Source organism: Rhinopithecus roxellana, chromosome 4, assembly GCF_007565055.1.
Source record: "Rhinopithecus roxellana isolate Shanxi Qingling chromosome 4, ASM756505v1, whole genome shotgun sequence".
NCBI lineage: Eukaryota > Metazoa > Chordata > Mammalia > Primates > Cercopithecidae > Rhinopithecus > Rhinopithecus roxellana.
The window spans coordinates 59,284,403-59,302,653 of record NC_044552.1 but is presented as its reverse complement, the minus strand read 5'-3'; the positions used below and the strand labels follow the sequence as shown (position 1 = coordinate 59,302,653).

At 42.1% G+C, this 18,251-nt stretch overlaps 1 protein-coding gene across 2 annotated transcripts in view; it reads right to left on the bottom strand.

Annotated features, from left to right (window-relative positions):
* Nucleotides 1-379: 379 nt before the first annotated feature.
* Nucleotides 380-18,251, bottom strand: part of E2F3 (E2F transcription factor 3) — a 90,609-nt gene continuing 72,737 nt past the window's right edge. Inside the window, exons 2-7 of one of the 2 annotated variants that reach the window (XM_010354100.2) lie at nucleotides 14,045-14,156; nucleotides 12,577-12,796; nucleotides 11,102-11,260; nucleotides 7,292-7,406; nucleotides 5,849-5,984; nucleotides 380-3,938 (exon numbers count right to left, since the gene is read on the bottom strand). In XM_010354100.2, the coding sequence (XP_010352402.2) occupies nucleotides 3,676-3,938; nucleotides 5,849-5,984; nucleotides 7,292-7,406; nucleotides 11,102-11,260; nucleotides 12,577-12,796; nucleotides 14,045-14,156 (1,005 nt within the window). In that variant the 3' untranslated portion in view covers nucleotides 380-3,675. The remainder of the gene's footprint in view (nucleotides 3,939-5,848; nucleotides 5,985-7,291; nucleotides 7,407-11,101; nucleotides 11,261-12,576; nucleotides 12,797-14,044; nucleotides 14,157-18,251) is intronic. The other variant, XM_030929118.1, reaches the window with a different exon arrangement.

Genomic DNA, 18,251 nt, shown 5'->3' with positions numbered 1-18,251 from the left:
AATTAATAGGCTGGGCGCGGTGGCTTATGCCTATAATCCCAGCACTTTGGGAGGCCGAGGCAGGCGATCACTTGAGGTCAGGAGTTCGAGACCAGCCTGGCCAACATTGTGAAACTCCGTCTCTACTCAAAATACAAAAATTAGCCAGTCGTGGTGGCAGGTGTCTGTAGACCCAGCTACTCAGGAGAATGAGGCAGGTGAATTGCTTGATCCTGGGAGGTGGAGGTTGCAGTGAACCGAGATTGCGCCACTCCACTCCAGCCTGCACGAGAGTGATCAACTCTGCCTCAAAAAAAAAAAAAAAAAAAGAAAAAGGAAAAAAAATTAAATTAATAGAGAAGCATAAGATACTATTAAAGAAAACCCATCCACAAGCCTGAACTCTTAAAAAAAAAATCATTTTATTGATCCTTTACCATACAAAATTTATTCAAATTACACCCATTTGAAGTGGTAAGATCACAGCTAGAGAACAGGTCACCCTGTAACAAATCTATTTACAAAATCCATCATAAAAGCTTTTTTTGTTGTTGTTTTTTTACATTATATTACATATTTTCTTTTTTAAACTAGCATACAACACAAAGCTAAACTGATTCGCAGTTTGCCTACTCCCAATTTTGGGAGAAATACTTCCTTTTTACAAAATCACGTACCCCGTAGGAAGAGAAATTCCCACACCCTGACAATTGCCACCCGACTTACTCTGCAAGCCATCTTCCTTCAAATCCCTCCTTCTCATACACACGAGTTGTCATGCACACATTGAATTCTTATTTTCTTTTTCCTGAAAGCTTAAGCTTTAAATACTGCAATTTTATTTACAGATCTATACATACAACAAAAATGAAAACAAGAACCACGACACAGAACAGAAAAAACAAAACAAAATAACACTCTTACAAAATTACAAACCAGCTAGAAAGTATTCTGGCAGTGTTTACAAATTAATTGCTATTTTTGTACAAAATTGCCAAATAATGAAAATGTGAGTAGACTACATATCAACTTAAATAAAACGATTGCTATGCACAACTCTGTACATATAAACACATACCTAACACTGTTTGACAGCTCATGTGTTGCCCTTTATACATTTTATTTTCTAAGGCTCACGCAGTCATAATTCGCACACTTGTAACTTTTAGCCATTTCGTGTGTGAGCTTTAATAGCAGCAACTCAATGGTACCAGGAAACCTGCATACTTAGTACTTAAAGTAACGCAAATACTGTAGTACTAACCCACTTTGTGTGCCGGATACTAAGTCAAAAAGAAAAGTACTTAATGCAAACAAAATACAGTATGGACATCTAATTAATGTACACCAGTTAAGCCCAGTAACTGGAAAAAAAAATCTTATCCATGAAGGAACTTTTAAGACTTATTAGTATTCCTTTCATTTTTAAAACAATAAATACGGCATTACATTATGAGAAATTTCAACAAAACACACAACAATCTAGCCAGGTGAGCTCAGTCTTCAGACTTTGGAAAAAATCAGCTTTGTGCAGCTGGCAAAGAGAATTACACAAAGCTGGAAGCAGAGGCAGCTAACCAGATGAGATAAATATGGGAAATGGGGAAAAGCTTGGCATAAATGGTTTCCCATACAGGAAAAAACCCCACAGTGCATTTCCAGTAGGCACTTAACACAAAGCTCCCTCTCCCTCCCCCACCCCAATGCTTCATCTAGGACCACACCGACATTTTGTACCAAGTCCAGTGTGTGTGAGGGGAGGAGGCCAGGGATGGAGGCTGAAGAAGAAAAAAGGAAGATAGTCTGCACCTTTGTTTTTCTTCCCAAACATACACCCACGCATACCCACACAAAGAGTTTAAAGTGCTGGTGTCATCTGTCTTGACCCCACCACCACTTTGCATATTGTGGAAATCTACCTGGAGTAAACTGGCTGGGGCTCTTGTGGTTTTTTGTTTGTGTTTTTTTTTTTTTTTTCCTAAGGGATATTTTCAATTCAATTAAACATATGAGTTGAGTGCCTACTATATGCCTACCATTGGGTCAGGCACATAGCATTTCAATTTAACTGTTCGTTTTGAGGTTTGTTCTTTATCTGACTCCCTCATTCCCGCAGTCCTTAGCATCCAAGGAATGGACCGGAGACACTACGCCATATTCCCAGTGGGAGATAGCCACTGCCACCTGCCTGAGGGAAGGCCATTCTTGGACATAACTGGTAGGATTTGCAGCTGACACAAAGCCTCCAACTTGGGACACCATTCCTGAAGAGTAAAGCGGGAGACGCCCTGGCATTGTTTAGCTTCATTTTCTACGTCCCCGACTTCCCTTGGTCCAACTTATTCCTTCATAGAGGAAGGGGAACGGGGTCTGGCCAGAACTATTCCAGCCCCTGACACAGGGCCGCTCCCTGTTCCTGCCAGCTTAAGGAAATGCCACTCACACAATGGGGATGTCTTTCTCCCTAGAGGTCTCTCCATCTGACCCCATCCTGAGAAGTGGTCTCCCTGAGTGCGGTGTAAGAGAGCCCTTTCCCCGGTCACAGGGGCCCGGGAAGCCCAAGGATGGAGGGACCCATGCTTGCTGCTCCTTGGGGCTGTTACGTCATCTGACCTGGTTCTCCTTTCCAATGGGCCACCCATGTCAGCAAGCCCCAGGACTGACTCGCTCCAAGCTCCCCCTCCTGGGAATGGAAGCACGATGGGACAAAGCTTCTTGCAGAGGCTGATAAACCTTAGATCACACAGGTTTGGATGCTCTGATCAGTAGAGGTTCTCTCCCTCTGCTTAAGTAATGTGAATTTGCAAAAACCGCTTCAAAGTAAACAATTAAATTGAAATGGTGATGGGTGCCACAGGAATGCTTAAATGGCAGCTAAAAAAATAAAAAGTCTAAAACAATCCACAAAGAACTAAGTAGGCATTTGCTACAAATCAACTGGAAACTCACAAACACATTGGGGACAGGGGAATGGGAGTGGTTCATGGAGACAGGAAAATCCACAACAGCTTAGAGTGGCAGAACTCTACTAGTCTTCTGTATCTGCAACAAGTATATTTGAAAACAGGTTCTTCATCCAGAAGGCTGTGGAGGTTTTCTTGACCTCCTACTGGGACACACAGTTCATAGCTTAAACTGAATTATGACAGTAATTTAAATATTCCTAAGAAGAGCTGAAGAAATCCATTTCATACTTTTGCATGACTTCAAGTTTGCATTTGCTGCAGTTCCATTCCATATTAGCAGACCCCAAAGACATGCATTCTGCGGAGAAGGCACGGCTTGAAATGCTATTAAGGAAGATTGCTGTTTCCCAGCGGGCCAGGTGGCCAGACCCCATTCTACAGCCCATCCGTCAGGCACAGCAAGCCAATCCGGGGAGGAAGGAGGAAGGAAAAGTCGGGGTGAGAGACACCTGATTGCACATTTTCTCACTTGCTGACTTAGCCAGGAGATCTTGGAGCCTGGAGCAAAGCAGGGCTTTCCCAAGGGAGCCTGCAACTGTGCGTTTAGACGATTTGTTTATTAATTTTTTAAAAAATTCATTAAAATGTCAGCTTTCTTCTGAAGTTTGTCGTTTACTTCATGATACTCTCTTGGAGGAAGAAGGGAGGAGGGGACAACACTGCATGACAGATGTTCTGGTTCCATGATAAAAAAATACCGGTTTTTAAGGAGAGTTCACACGAAGCATAATCAACTACACATGAAGTCTTCCACCAGTGGGAGCTTTTCCAAATCGTAAGCATCAAAGAGATCGCTGATGCCTTCCTCCTCCCCGAGGCTCAGGAGATAGTCCTCTTGCAGCAGGGGAGGCAGTAAGTTCACAAACGGTCCTTCTAGGTTGGAAGGAATTTGGTCCTCAGTCTGCTGTAAGAGGTTGGCTGGAGAGGCCAAAGGAGAAAGGTTTCCCATAGAAATTGAGCAATCGCTATGTCCTGAGTTGGTTGAAGCCAAGTCTGAAAGGAAAACATTGGTGGAAACAAAAAATAAGTTAGAAAAATCAAATGAATTTTTCTGGAAGAATGTATATGTTGCTGTTAGAAAAAAGCATGCGCCTTCTGCTAATAATGACAATGAGATGACTTTATGATGCAGATCACCTTTTATGCTAACAGGTACAAAAAAGTTCCCTGCCACCCTTCTCCCTCTTTTAATTTTTGAGACAGGGTCTTATTCTGTTGGCTGGAGTTCAGTGGTGTGATCATGACTCACTGCAGTCTTGAACTCCGGGGTTCAAGGAATCCTCCCACTTCAGCCTCCCAAGTAGCTGGGACTCCAGGTGTAAGCCACCATGCCTGGTTAATCTTTTTTTTTAGAGACAGGGTTTTGCCATGTTGCCCAGTCTGGTCTCGAACTCCTGGGCTCAAGTGATCTGCCTTCCTTGGCCTCCCAAAGTGCGGAAATTACAGGTGTGAGCCACCATGCCTGGCCATCTTTCTTTGGCCCTAGTCTACTCACCTCACTCATTTTTCAAATAACTAGTCAATAAACAAGAATGCATATAGCTTCAACGATGAGAGGATAACAAGTTCAAAAACTTCTCTCTGCTATCTAGTCATTGTTTAAAGAAAATCAAAACAAAACACTATATACATACTGAAAAGTTGACTTCCTAGTAGAAACTCACCAACTGAAAAAAGCACTTTTTCTTAAGAGAAGGTGTCTTGCTATGTTGTCTATGCTGGAGTGCAGTGGCTATTCACAGGCAAGCATAGCTCACTCTAACCTCAAACTCCTGGGCTCAAGTGATCCTGTTGCCCCAGCCTCCCTAGAGCTGGGACTACATGCAGAATTCACTGATTTTAACCCAGTCTTTTTGGAACAACCAGCTTATTAAAAAGATCTCTAAAAACACATTTAAGACATATCCACTTTGGATTTCTGTGGTGAAAAAAGATGGCCTTTTGTTTTACCATTTCAGGTGCTGTACTTTTGCTCAGTATTAAATCAGACTTATTCACTTAAATCACCCTTATTCTTGCTACTATATAAGGAGACAATAAGAAAAAAAAATTGCATGTATATCCTCAAGCTAGGAAATGGAAAAAAATATATACTGCAAAGTGCTTCCTTTGCTCTTTGCAGAGCAGGAAGAATTTAGACGTCTTTTCTTTTCATGTTTCTGAGACGGAGTCTTGCTCTTTTGCCAGGCTGGAGTTCAGTGGTGGATCTCGGCTCACTGCAACCTCTGACTCCCTGGTTCAAGTGATTCTCCTGCCTCAGCCTCCCGAGTAGCTGGGATTACAGGCACGCGCCACCACACCCAGCTAATTTTTGTATTTTTAGTAGAGACAGGGTTTCGCTATGTTGGCCAGGATGGTCTCAATCTCCTGACCTCGTGGTCCACCCGCCTCGGCCTCCCAAAGTGCTGGGATTACAGGCGTGAGCCACCGTGCCCAGCAAGACTTATTTTCCTAGGGTTCTCCTCCCATATCCTTTCTCCATCTCATTGGGGGGAAAATAAGACAAAAATTCTCCAACAAAGGCTTTTCTTGGCAAACCTTTTTCATTTCCCTCTCTGATGAGCTCTGCGGTGTCATTCAAAGGTGTGTGGTCAAGTGTCTCTGATGATCCACCAAGACAGTTCACAGCTTTGCTCCTCACTTTAGCTGGTTTTCAAAAATGCTGTGAGGAAACATTCTCTGCCAATAGCAAAAGCCTGAAGTGACTCCATAAGTGGGTGAAGGAGCCATTTTTCCAAAATCATTATTTTCTTCTGCAAACCAGTCAGAATGTCTTTTAGAACATGTTACCTAATAACAATAGAAGTTTTTGTTTCTTGCCTAGGCTTGTGGTTCCAATACAGATGGTTCTAGTCACCCTCATTTTTAACATAGTTTCCAAAAGACAAAAGTGGAATTTTTACCTTTGGAAGTGGGTTTAGGGATATTCCCATTGTGGTCTTGGTTGTTTGTTTTCATTGGACTGTGTGTTTCAGTCTCTTCTGGACATAAGTAAACCTCAATGGGCCCTTGGGTACTTGCCAAATGTATTTGTAGGCTCTATGAACAGAAATGGGAGAAGTTCGAATCATAAGTTCTTTTAGAAATAAAAGCCATAGTAATTTTTATCTAAAAATGGAAAGTAAGAACAATGTTCACTGTTCACTTGCTTTTTCCCTACTAGTCCAACTCTATCAAAGACTGTCACCCTCTTGAGCAGGGGTCAGCAAACCACAGCCGAAGGGCCACATCCAGTTCACCAAGTGGCTTTGTAAATAAAGTTTTATTGGAAGAGAGTCACACTCATTCCCATTGTTTATTATTGCCTCTGGCTGTTTTCATATTCAATGGCAGAGGTGCACAGTTGAACAGTCTAGACACAGGGTGTAAGGCTCGCAAAGACAAAAATATTTACTATCTACCTGACAGTCAATGAAAATGTTTGCTGAGTCCTGCCCTAGAGAAAGAAAACTTTTTTGGGGGGTTTGGGGGAGGGGAGAGTCAGTCTGAAAATAGCACAATGGGTGAGGTGAACTGTGTTCTTTGGATATATTCTTTTTCTGCAAATTATTCCAAGGTCCTTTAAGTGTTCCAAATACAGCATTTCCATGTTATTGTTCCTTTATGGTAGGACTTTTTCATGTTGAACTGTATACTGATGAACAGTATTCGTAAGTGCTGGGAACTGCATCTATTAAGAGAATGCAGTGTACTAACAGTTAAAAATCTTTTTCATCTAGGTCAAAGAGCTATTATTATCTTTTAGGGTAAGAAGTCTACCCTAGATGGAAGCGTGTAACTTTTATTCTCTTTTTTATCTCCTATGGATTTTCTTTTTACTACAGCTCTTTATGTTATAGTTGTAGTCTAGGCCTCTATTATCCAAGTATATCTGAAAATCATAAAAATATGCCCCCTACTTTCTTACAATATTCTAGTCTATCAGCTAACCCAAAGCCCCATTTGATCTCTCAAAATGTTATAAACTAGGGAGAGACTTTAAAACATTTATATATCTGTTGGTGGTGGGGACCATATACAGGATAATCGATATAAGCTTTCCCAAGTGATTCCAATGGATCAAAACCATCTGATAACAAATTATGAAAAAGAGAAAGTGCAAGAGGGACAGGGTATCATATACCACTTTGAACTGAACATCCTGCTAGGTCAGAGTTAGGCTGTTTGAATACTCAATGAACATCAAACCGTCGAAATGTTTTAAAATGTATGGTTAAGTAAAATAAATGGGAAAGAACCATCAAGTTCATAGGAGGGGGACAGACTTTAACTATGAGTCAATGACTCTTCAATGTCAGGCATTCCAAAAAGATCTTTGCAGATGAACAAAGACGCTGTCTCCTTACCTCTATTGAGTCAGGCACTTCAAGTCTTGTTTCTGGAGGGGCTTTCACAACTATAACAGTTTGGTCTTTAAGGCCACTAATTTTTCGAATATCTTGATATGTAACATAAGCTAACGTAAAGAGTGTCAAGGAATCTTCCATCTAATTACCTCAGATATTAAGTATGAAGAAAATGACAAAATAGGTGCATGGAAAATTTTAAAGTATTTTATGACTTAGAAGTACGCACATGTCTCCCCTTCTGGACCTGCAAATGTTTAGGGTCTCCTATGAATCTTCATTTCTGGTTGACACTCTAAACAACTAAAGAAATGAATAGCTTTATCCCACCCATTTCTAAAAGACTATGGCTATTTAAAATATGAAACATAGAAACAGGATAGTTAAAATAAATGATCATATGAAAATAAAAAACTAAGTGGTCAGAAATTTTATCTTGAAGCTAGGGTCCTTTGCAGCACAGGCATTCCATGAACTCCAATAAAGTGTTCTGTCACTCAAACTGAATGATGGCAGATTCCAATTTGCAGGGAAAAAAAAAATGTAATCTCTATTAGCCATAATTTTTTTGAAACTCCAGTTACTTCTATCTATAAGCAAGTGTCAGCAGCCACCAAATAAATAAATAAGTAACAAATACATTAGTGGAAGAACTCAGAATACTGCTCAGGCAGACAGCTTGTTTTCTTAAGTGCACCTGGGCTGGTTGTGATTATGTATTGCCTACAGAAAAGAGTGCCATTATTTCTGTTAGAAAAATTATCCTTTGCGTGGTACTGTATTAACTCTATCAATATTTCCGTGTTCATGAGGAAGAAAGCAGTTTCCAGGTGCTCTGCGACCTGAATGAATTTGAGAAACACTGATTTAGGAAAAGAGAAAAGAATAATATCTCAGTACACTTGGTAGGTATTTCTTTTTTCTTTTTGGGACAGTCTTGCTCTGTCACCGAGGCTGGAGTGCAGAGGTGCAATCTCAGCTCACTGTAACCTCCGTCTCCCAGGTTAAATGATTCTTGTGCCTCAGCCTCCAAAACAGATGGGACTACAGGCGTGCACCCCCATGCCCGGGTAATTTTTTTAATTTTTAGTAGAGATGGGGTTTCACCATGTTGCCCAGGCTGGTCTTGAACTCCTGGACTCAAGTGATCTGCCTGTCTCCGGCCTCCCAAAGTGCTGGGATTACAGGTGTGAGTCATGGCGCCCGGCCTTGGCAGTTTTTTCTAAGCACTGAACAATTCTTTTCAATGTCCTGGCAGCCAAGCCTAAAAGGCTATCATGAAAGAATACGGTACTTACGATATGACAAAAGTATTCAAGTGAGCTTGACACTTGGCACTAAAAGAGAAAAGTCTGCATGGCTTTCTTATATAAGGGACATGGAGTAAACAATTAATATACAATGTCTTTAGCCAATTATTATTTTTTATATGAACCCACAAAAAATTCCTAGGACAAAACACCAAGTAACAAACCAATGAAGGCATTTCAGCAGGTAGTATAATGTATTTAATAGCTAAGAGTCTGTGATCTAATATGTTTAATATAAAAAAAGGGGGGGCTTAGAGAGCCTAGATGAAGTCATGTCCCTTACAATAGTAGCTTCTGTCTTTCTTTTCTTTTCTTTTTTTTTTGAGACGGAGTCCTACTCTGTCACCAAGGCTGGAGTGCAGTGCCACGATCTCAGTTCACTGCAACCTCCGTCTCTCGGGTTCAAGTGATTCTCCTGCCTCACCCTCCCGAGTAGCTGGGATCACAAGCACGCACCACCACAGCTGGCTACTTTTTTGTATTTTTAGTAGAGACAGGGTTTCACCATGTTGGCCAGGCTGGTCTTGAACTCCTGACCTTGAGTGATCTGCCCGTCTCAGTCTACCAAAAGTGCTGGGGTTACAGGCGTGAGCCACCGTTCCTGGCTGTGGTAGCTTCCTATTAGAAACTGAAGGCAGCTATGGAACTACTAATCCAGAAAAAAAGCATATTCACACAAAACTGCAAACATATGTAGGGGATCTATCACAGACTATCTCCTTCAAATCTTTACTGTTGAGATGATGGCTAATTCAGTGTTGAGCTTACAGTGGCTGCTCTTGCAGGATTCTGGGTTTTAGATCACTACATAACCCATCAAAGAAGCCAATGGATGCCTTTATAGAAGGCCAGGCAGTTCTGATTTTTTACTGAGAACACTGGAAAAAACTGACAACCAGGTACTTACACTACAGCCCACTGTCAGAAAGCTGTATGACAAGAACTTATTAAAATAAAAACTCATCGCTTCTTGGCCTTTTGGCTAAGATCAAGTGTAAAAGAAAAACTCATCTACAATTACTCAACATGCTGCAGGAAGGAAAATTTCAACACATTTGTGAACAAGCTGTACCAATTTGGGAACTGAATGGTGAACAGAAATAAATTGTGCAAATATATTTTCTAATCTTACAAACTTAAAAGTGCTTCCTTTTGGCTCCCTCCTGAGTTTACTCCTTGGGTTCGAAGTTCCCTGCAAGGAAGCTTTCATTTTCGGCAACAAAGGCCCCAGAGAAAGCTAATATAGGTGACAATGCCATAAGCCCACATGTCCCGGAAGGCTGCCAATCACATGTAACCACCCGTATCTTCCACAATTGGGCTGCCAACCAAACAATGAATGCAACAGCCCAACTGTTGGTTTCTCCCCCTGTAAACCCACTCTGCCCACCACTGGGGGTCCAAATCACTATACCTCTCTCTCTTCCACCTCACTAACTGTCGGCTGACAAAGTTAATTCTCTGTCAACAGGAAATGAACAATTGCAGGTTTGAAAAACTGCCAACATTGGAAGAAAATAAGTATCTCCATATCCTCCAAGGAGGGGCCTGTTAAAGATCAGACACTAGAAGAATCTGGGCAGAACACATTTTATTTTCTGTCAAATAATGGTAGATGTGGAATCCTCAGAAGTATGGAACTAAAACTAGAGATGGGATAACTTACAGTATTGTTTTTTGTCTTCTTCTAATAACTGAGAATATTGGCAAGTCTTGTTTGACATAATGAGGCAATCGCTCTCTTATTTTGTCTGTGGTGAGATGATGAAGAGCAAGTTTTCCTGAGATCGTCAATAGATTGTCAGGAAGTTGAGAACAAGAACTGAACTTTCGTATTTTTATTTCCAAGGACTAATGTTTGTAGCGGAACAGATGAATTAAGAGGGGTTTCTCAGGTCTTGGGGTGCTTTTGAAATCAGTTTTTGTATTGGGAATCAGTAGAATGCACTTTAAGAGTTATAGTATGATTTTTCTCTACTCTTTCAAACCTTTTAACTACAGCCCAATCAGACAGATTTAACCAATTTCAATTGCTACAATATCTGGTGAAAAGAAAATAGAATGTGAGAACCCCAACAGTGACAGCTAACACCCACCAAAAATCTGGGAAGCCAAAGACGAATCTGCTTAGTGTTGTCATTAATATTAATACCGACACCTTATGTATCTTTTAATAGTGTGGCCTTACGCTGGAAGTGTACCCGTATGTCTCAACCACACATGGAAAAATGCTTTAAAAAACAGTTTCCACCTGGTATCAAAATAGATAATAGGATCGAGTTGGTGACTATCTTACCATAAATACTGACTTTTTAGGCAGAGCTAACTGGGTTTGCACACACATGTGCATACACACACACACACACACACACGCTGGCACACAGGTACTCATTTGCATGACATCAGAATAATAATCTACCTTGTGCATAAGTCAGATTGTCAACTCTGGAAATAGTCTACGAAGCACTAACCCCCAGTGAACTGGCGGCACAAAGGATATCTTTGATTCTCTGAATCCTCGGTTAACAGTTTGAGGTCCAGGGTGCAGCTTTGGATCAGTTCATCTAATTTCTTCTCTTCCTGACTGAGCTCAGTCACTTCTTTTGACAGGCCTTGACACTGGGCCAGCATGCCCCCATCCTCAGACAGACTGCAGCCCCTAGAAACCCAAACACAGACTCTTCATGGCTACTCATGGGAGGCAGGGGAAGGAGAAATGATCCTTTGGGTAAAAGTCTCCTCTTGACACAGGAGGTCACATTGCTTGTTAGCCAAGTGTTAAAATTGGAACATTTATACATATATATTTTTTTTCATAAATACAGTTCTGCACTTTTCACAGCATAGAAATTTAGTGAAAGAGCACTGCTATTTTCAGGATTCTTTCCTCCAGGGGAGGTCTATTTCTTCAGAAGGTTCAAATTCAGAGGGCAAAAGAAGGCAACCACCTTCCTCCCCTGCCCCATGGCTCCCAGGTGATGGGGGAAGAAAGGGGAAAAAGGATAAAAAGAGACAGACAGAGAAGATGGAATGGTTCAAAATTAAAAACAAACAAACAAAAAAAAGAAAACAACCCATCCAAAAAAAGCATGAAAAACCCAGGTAATTACTGAGGGTCTTATACCAACAACCAAAAAGAAAAGAAAGTAACGGAAACAGACATATGTGATGTATGCAAGAACCGAGACCAGCACCCAATATGTTTCTCTAAACCAGAGGCCAAAATGGGTTACCAAACTTTAAACAAAATTCCAAAAAGTGCAAAAAAGGTACCTATTCATCTTCTATCTGAATTAGTATTTTTTCAAAGTCCTCCTATAACGGAATTATTCCTTCTAAAATGCTTTAATAATTCAATACTGTGCTTATAGTGGCTATTTAGATGCTCTAAAAATCACAAAATATATTACATGTGTAATCATACAGGTGGGTGTATAAGTATCATGCTACCATCCCTGCTCTACAGACAAAATGGAGGCATTTAAGTCTTGCCTTAATTTACCCTGAAAGTGAGTTAATCTGCTTTAGAACCAGGATAAAGATACTCTGTAACTATGCAGTTGTACATATACACATAGATAACCCACAAGCCATCATCTCCAGATTCTTATTAGAAACAAGCTGAAGACATGTACACGTCTGTCAGATACACATGTGGGTGCACACAGACATCAATGTAACAGATGAACAGCAGTCCATCTGCCAATTGCAGGGACCTCTTTAAGGATCCCCTTGCTTGATGCTGATCAAATATAAATCCTTTTATCTCTGACAGTATCTAACAAAGTCTCTTCGTAAAGAGACTTTGAACTTCTGGCTTAGAAGCCAAGGAGGGAAGAGAGAACGAGAGAGAAGAAAACAGTAGGAGAGAAAAGAAAAGAATGTGTGGGCATGGATGTGAAAGTGCGAACTAAGAAACCAGGCAGTTTGAAACGACCCCCTCAGAGCCAGGGCATGGGGAGGACTCCTACTCACATCCATTGGACGTTGTTTTTAGACTTCTTCTTAATGAGGTGGATGCCTTCCAGAACGTTGGTGATATCATAAATCCTTCTCTTTTGCACTTTTAGCACTTCTGCTGCCTTGTTCAAATCCAAGACCCCATCGGGTGACTGGCTCAGGAGCTGAATGAACTTCTTGGTGAGCAGACCAAGAGACGTATCATACCGCGTTTTTTCTGAGGGAGATTTTGGAGCTTAAAGAAAAACAAAAACCGAGCGGGTGGGGGATAGGGGGAAAGGTAAAGAAATGAAGGGTGTCTTTGCAGTCAAGCAAGCTCTCTTTCCCACTGCAGCCAAAGTATTAGTATCTGAAGCAAGGCTGTCATTGCTGTTGTCGTTGGCAAGTCATAGAAAGCTATGAAAGTTTTTTATTAGAACAGGAAGGGACAGTAAAAATTCCAGGGTTTGATGAAAGCATTTCACCTTGAATTTCTCAAGTTTCTACCTTGGCTTACACGATCCCCTGTCTCTAATGAAGAATTTACACATAGCAGGAGCTACAAAATATCTTTCAAATGAATGAAGGAGTGCTGTGACCTCAGGTGACCAGCACACATGAGGCCTATGGTGATGGAGCCAGGCTATGAATCTCACTCGCACTGCAGGACAAGGTCTTAAACAGACCCATCTCAAATGGCCTTTCAGGCTCTGGTATCTGTGTGTGCATGTATCACCTGTTCACCAATTTTCCAAATAATGCTTCATTTTGATAAATAATTACTTGGAAAAGTCTGCTGCCAAATCTCCCCATCTCTCTTAAAGGAAATTTCCTTATTTAATATTGTACTTGTTCCCCCATAGGTGCACAAGTCAAGGTTTTAGTTTAGTGTCACACACCATTTGTGGATTGCCTAATGCATGAACTACAGGAAGACAGAGAACAAAGTCTAATTTAGCCCTTATGTTCAATGCAAACACATACATAAAGGGACTATTTGGCTATTTCTAACCTAGGTTTCTCTCTCTCCCACAAGAAACGGTATAAGTATTTGATAGAAAGAGAAACAGCCTGCAATTTATTGGGCTCAATCAATTCTTACGCTACCGTATACTGAGCTGGAGATTGAGGTCGGCACAGACACTAGTGACTCTGGCATAGTTCGCGGACATCCAGTTTGCCTCAGACTCTGAAGCAATGTCCATTAAGGGAAGTTAAAATTAAATTTGATGTAGAATGATGCCAAAAGCTCGTATTCCGAGTTGGAAAATGAAACTGCATACAGTTAAAAGAAGCCTTCCCTTATGGTACCAGCGTGACTCTGTAGCCTTTCACTGGTTGTCTGCTGACATTGTATTTATTTTTTTGGATAAGCACAGAAAGAAATGAAAAAGAACAAACCATGCCAGAATTATTCACACCTCGGCATCCTTCCGGCCATAAGCTTTGAAAGTTGGAAATTCCACACCAAGAAGAATAAGGAAAGAGATGAAAGGATCCTTACTTTTTGGACTATCTGGACTTCGCAGTGCAGCTCTTCCTTTGCCCTTGGGGGTTTTTAAACCATCTGAGAGGTACTGATGACCACTTTCTCCTAGCTCCAGCCTTCGCTTTGCCTGTAATAAGAAAGTGTGATCTCTCGTCACCGGTCATATGGACAAGAACAAGAAGGGAGGCAGTTTGTGGGCTGGCCTGCCAAATGCTGCAGGCTCATGCCAGCTCTCACCCCTCTGCTCCACCCCACTCAGCATCTTGTCATTCCCTAGAGCCAGGATTCTAGCTTTGGAGGCCGGGTTGTCATGCACACTCTCTTCACCTGCCGTGATCATCCGTCCACACCCAGATGGACAAACACAGCGATCCTTCAGCATTAGGTTCAGGAGTCACTTTGTTCATTGATTCAACACATCACGTGCCTGGCATGGGGCTGGATGCTAAGAATATCACAGGCGCCGTGGGACTTAAATTCACTTTCCACAGTGAGTCTTTCCTGCCCATCTCCTATTCTCTGACCTGGGTTGGACCCCCTCCCTTGTGCTCCCCAAACACTCAGTGTTTATTTGTATCATGACACTTATTCGGTATTACTGCAAGACTTATCTGTTTCTCATTTCCTTTAAGGCAGGGACTGTTTCCCATTTATCTTTGTATACCCAGTGCTTGGCACAGAGCCTGGGTTTCTGTAGATTTTCAATCACTCTCTCTATATACTGTATATTCAATGAGAAAAAGGGTGATTGAATAGTAACACAACTAGTCACAGACTACAAATGGTCCTTCATCGGGAAAACAAATACTGCAAACATGCAATTTTGGGCTTCAACCAATATTACTTTCTCCATTTTCTCATCAAGCCTGGCAAATGAGAAGCCCTTGTCTAAGTTTTTAATTTAACTCCAATTCAATTTAAAAATATCCACAAAGTGTCTTCTAGGTACCTAGACATTGGGCTTAGTAAGCAAGATAGATAAGGGGCTTCAAGTCCAAGAGAAAAGATAGATGGTTAAGCAGTTGTTAAGTACCAACTGTATGGGTATGACAGGTGTTTTAGGAAATAAGTGGTACCAACTAGACACTCAGCACAAAAATATGTATTTAGGCTCATTTTCAGGCAGATTCTTCTAACGAGATTTGCAATTTTTTTTTTTTTTTAGACGGAGTCTTGCTCAGTTGCCCAGGCTGGAGTGGAGTGGCGTGATCTCGGCTCACTGCAACCTCCACCTCCAAGTTCAAGTGATTCTCCTGCCTCAGCCTCCCCAAGTAGCTGGGACTGCAGGTGCACGCCACCACTCCCAGCTAATTTTTGTATTTTTGGTAGAGACGGGGTTTCGCCATGTTGGCCAGGCTGGTCTCGAACTCCTGATCTTAGGTGATCCACCCACCTTGGTCTCCCAAAGTGCTGGGATTACAGGCGTGAGCCACCACACCCAGCCGAGATTTGCAATTTCAAAATAACTCCCCATGATGTGAAAATGTATGTAAAAACTTATCAGCGGAAGCTAGATATTCAGCCCCTCTGTGGAAAGTTACCAGCTAACCCTGCACCGTGTACTACAATAGCCACTGGCTGCTAGCTCATCCAAACTGACACGTGGTATAAGTGTAAAATACACGCTGAATTTCGAAGACTTAGTACAAAACAAGGTAAAATTATCTCAACAATTTTAGTAGTGATCACGTTAAATGAAATAAATAAAATACAACTGACCCTTGAACAACATGGGTTTGGACTGTCCGTGTCCACTAACTTTATTTTTTTAGAGACAGGGTCTTACTCTGTCGCCCTGGCTGGAGTGCAGTGGTGTGATCTCAGTTCACTGCAACCTTGACCTCCCAGGCTCAAGGAATCCTCCCATCTCAGCCTACTGAGTAGATGGGACCACAGGTGAACACCATGATGTCTGGCTAATTTAACATTTTTTTTTTGGTAGAGATGGGACCTCCCTATGTTGCCCAGGCTGGTGATGAGCTCTTGGGCTCAAGTGATCCTCTCACCTCATCCTCCCAAAGTGCTAGGATTATAGGCATGAGCCACTGCACCCGGCCATGAGTGTGTCCACTTATATGTGGGTTTTCTTCCTCCTCTGCCATCCCTGAGACAAAAAGACCAACCCCTCCTCTTTTTCTTTCACCACAGCTTCCTCAATGTGAAGATGACGAGGATGAATTTTATGGTGATCCACTTCCAGTAATTAATAGTAAATCTATTTTCTCTTCTTTATGATTTTTTTTTTTTTCCATCCAGCTGTTCTATATGCCCATATGCCTTCTACACTTTGAACCCTCGACCAAGTTCAGCTGCCAGGAAATGCAAATTCTAGAGCATACCTAAGATGCATTGGATCAGAAACTCTGGGAAAGGGGCTGATCAATCTAACAGGTCTTCCAGGTGATTCTGATACACCTTAAAGTTGGAGAAACCCAGCTTTAGATCTTAGGGGAAAAGAGTAAGACACTCAGGCAAAGCCCCACTCTGGCCAGCACGACCTATTTCACACACCCTCACCTCTAGTTCTGCTTGGCCGATGAGGGAAATCTATCCTGTGGATTCCACTTTCATTCATTCCAAACTTTCTTTTATTAATAACAGTTTTCCTCTAGCTTAATTGTAAGAATACAGTATATAATACATATAACATACAAAATGTGTTAATTGACTATTTATGTTATTGGTAAGGCTTCCAGTCAACAGGAGGCTATTAGGGCTGGATGTGTGGCTCACACCAATAATCCCAACTACTCAGGAGGATGACTTGGGGCCAAGAGTTCAAGACCAGCCTGATCAATATAGCAAGACCCCCATCACTGAAATAATAATGAAAACCCCAAACAGCAGGTTATTAGTTAAGTTTAGAGGAATCAAAAGATATATCTAAAATTTTGACTGTGTCAGGGCACCTCTAACCCCAATGTTGTTAATGGGTCAGATGTAGCATTAAAATTATTTCATGTTTCTTTATATATATATATATATTATTATGACGTGGCTTGCCTCAGTGGCACACCTTATTGTTCTACTGCAGTGCTGAGTTAAACATTACTTTAATGGCCCCGGAAGGACAATCTGCTTGCTGGATTTCATCTTCCCCTCCCAGCCATTCTATCAAGTCCGTGTGTGAGCCTGCTGTGGTTGGTCCAGCAAACATTCCCTCTTTATCAGGCAGAAGCTCCCTGTTTGTTCCTTGGGGAGCCATCCTTTCCTGGTCTAAGCGCATCTGTGCACACAGGTGATCCAGGCCTGGCTAATCATTGTGTCCCATCCTGCCCTCCCTGCCCCTACTGCGAACAGGTTGAACGGCTCATGACCAAGGTTGGAGGAGCAAAGGCTAACCCCAGCAATGTTTCTGGAACTATCTGGCAAGAAGCAGGTATGTCTTTCCAGTAAGGTTGGTAAGTGAGGAGCCTAAAGCTGCTTGAGAATGGGGCCTCCCCAGGGGAAAGCACAGTGGAGAGAAGGAGAGGGGTCTGAGACCACCACTCAAAACTCTGGCTCTGGTCATGCCCTGGGGGCAACGGTTGGTCTTTCCCAGACTTTCCAGTTACATTAGCCAACAAACTCTTTTTGCTTAAAGCATTTTTTTTTTTTTTTTTTGAGACCCAGAATCTCGCTCTGTCGCCCAGGCTGTAGTTCAGTGACACCATCTTGGCTCGTTGCAAGCTCTGCCTCCCGGGTTCACACCATTCTCCTGCCTCAGCCTCCCGAGTAGCTGGGACTACAGGCGCCCACCACCGCACCCGGCTAATTTTTTGTATTTTTAGTAGAGACGGGGTTTCACTGTGTTAGCCAGGATGGTCTCGATCTCCTGACCTCGTGATCTGCCCTCCTCGGCCTCCTCAGGTGCTGGGATCATGGGCGTTAGCCACTGCGCTTGGCTGCTTAAAGTGTTTTGAGTCGGGAACCTAGAATTGTGCTGTTGCCAGTGACAGCTTGTGGAACTGGCTGAGTCAAGATGGCTATGGCGTGACAGGGAGCTGGCAGACCTTGTTAGAGTGGCAGAGTGTGCTGGTCACTTCTTGTGACCGCCAGGAAGATACTACAGATAGAGAGAAACTACATCTGAGGCTGGCCTGCCTCAAAGAAAACAGCTTTGCTATGGAGGCCTTCTCTACAGAAAGCAATCTAAGGAGATATAAAGCTGTATTCTCTGCCCAAATTAAAGTCAACAGATGGGCTGGGCACGGTGGCTCACGCCTGTAATTCCAGCACTTTG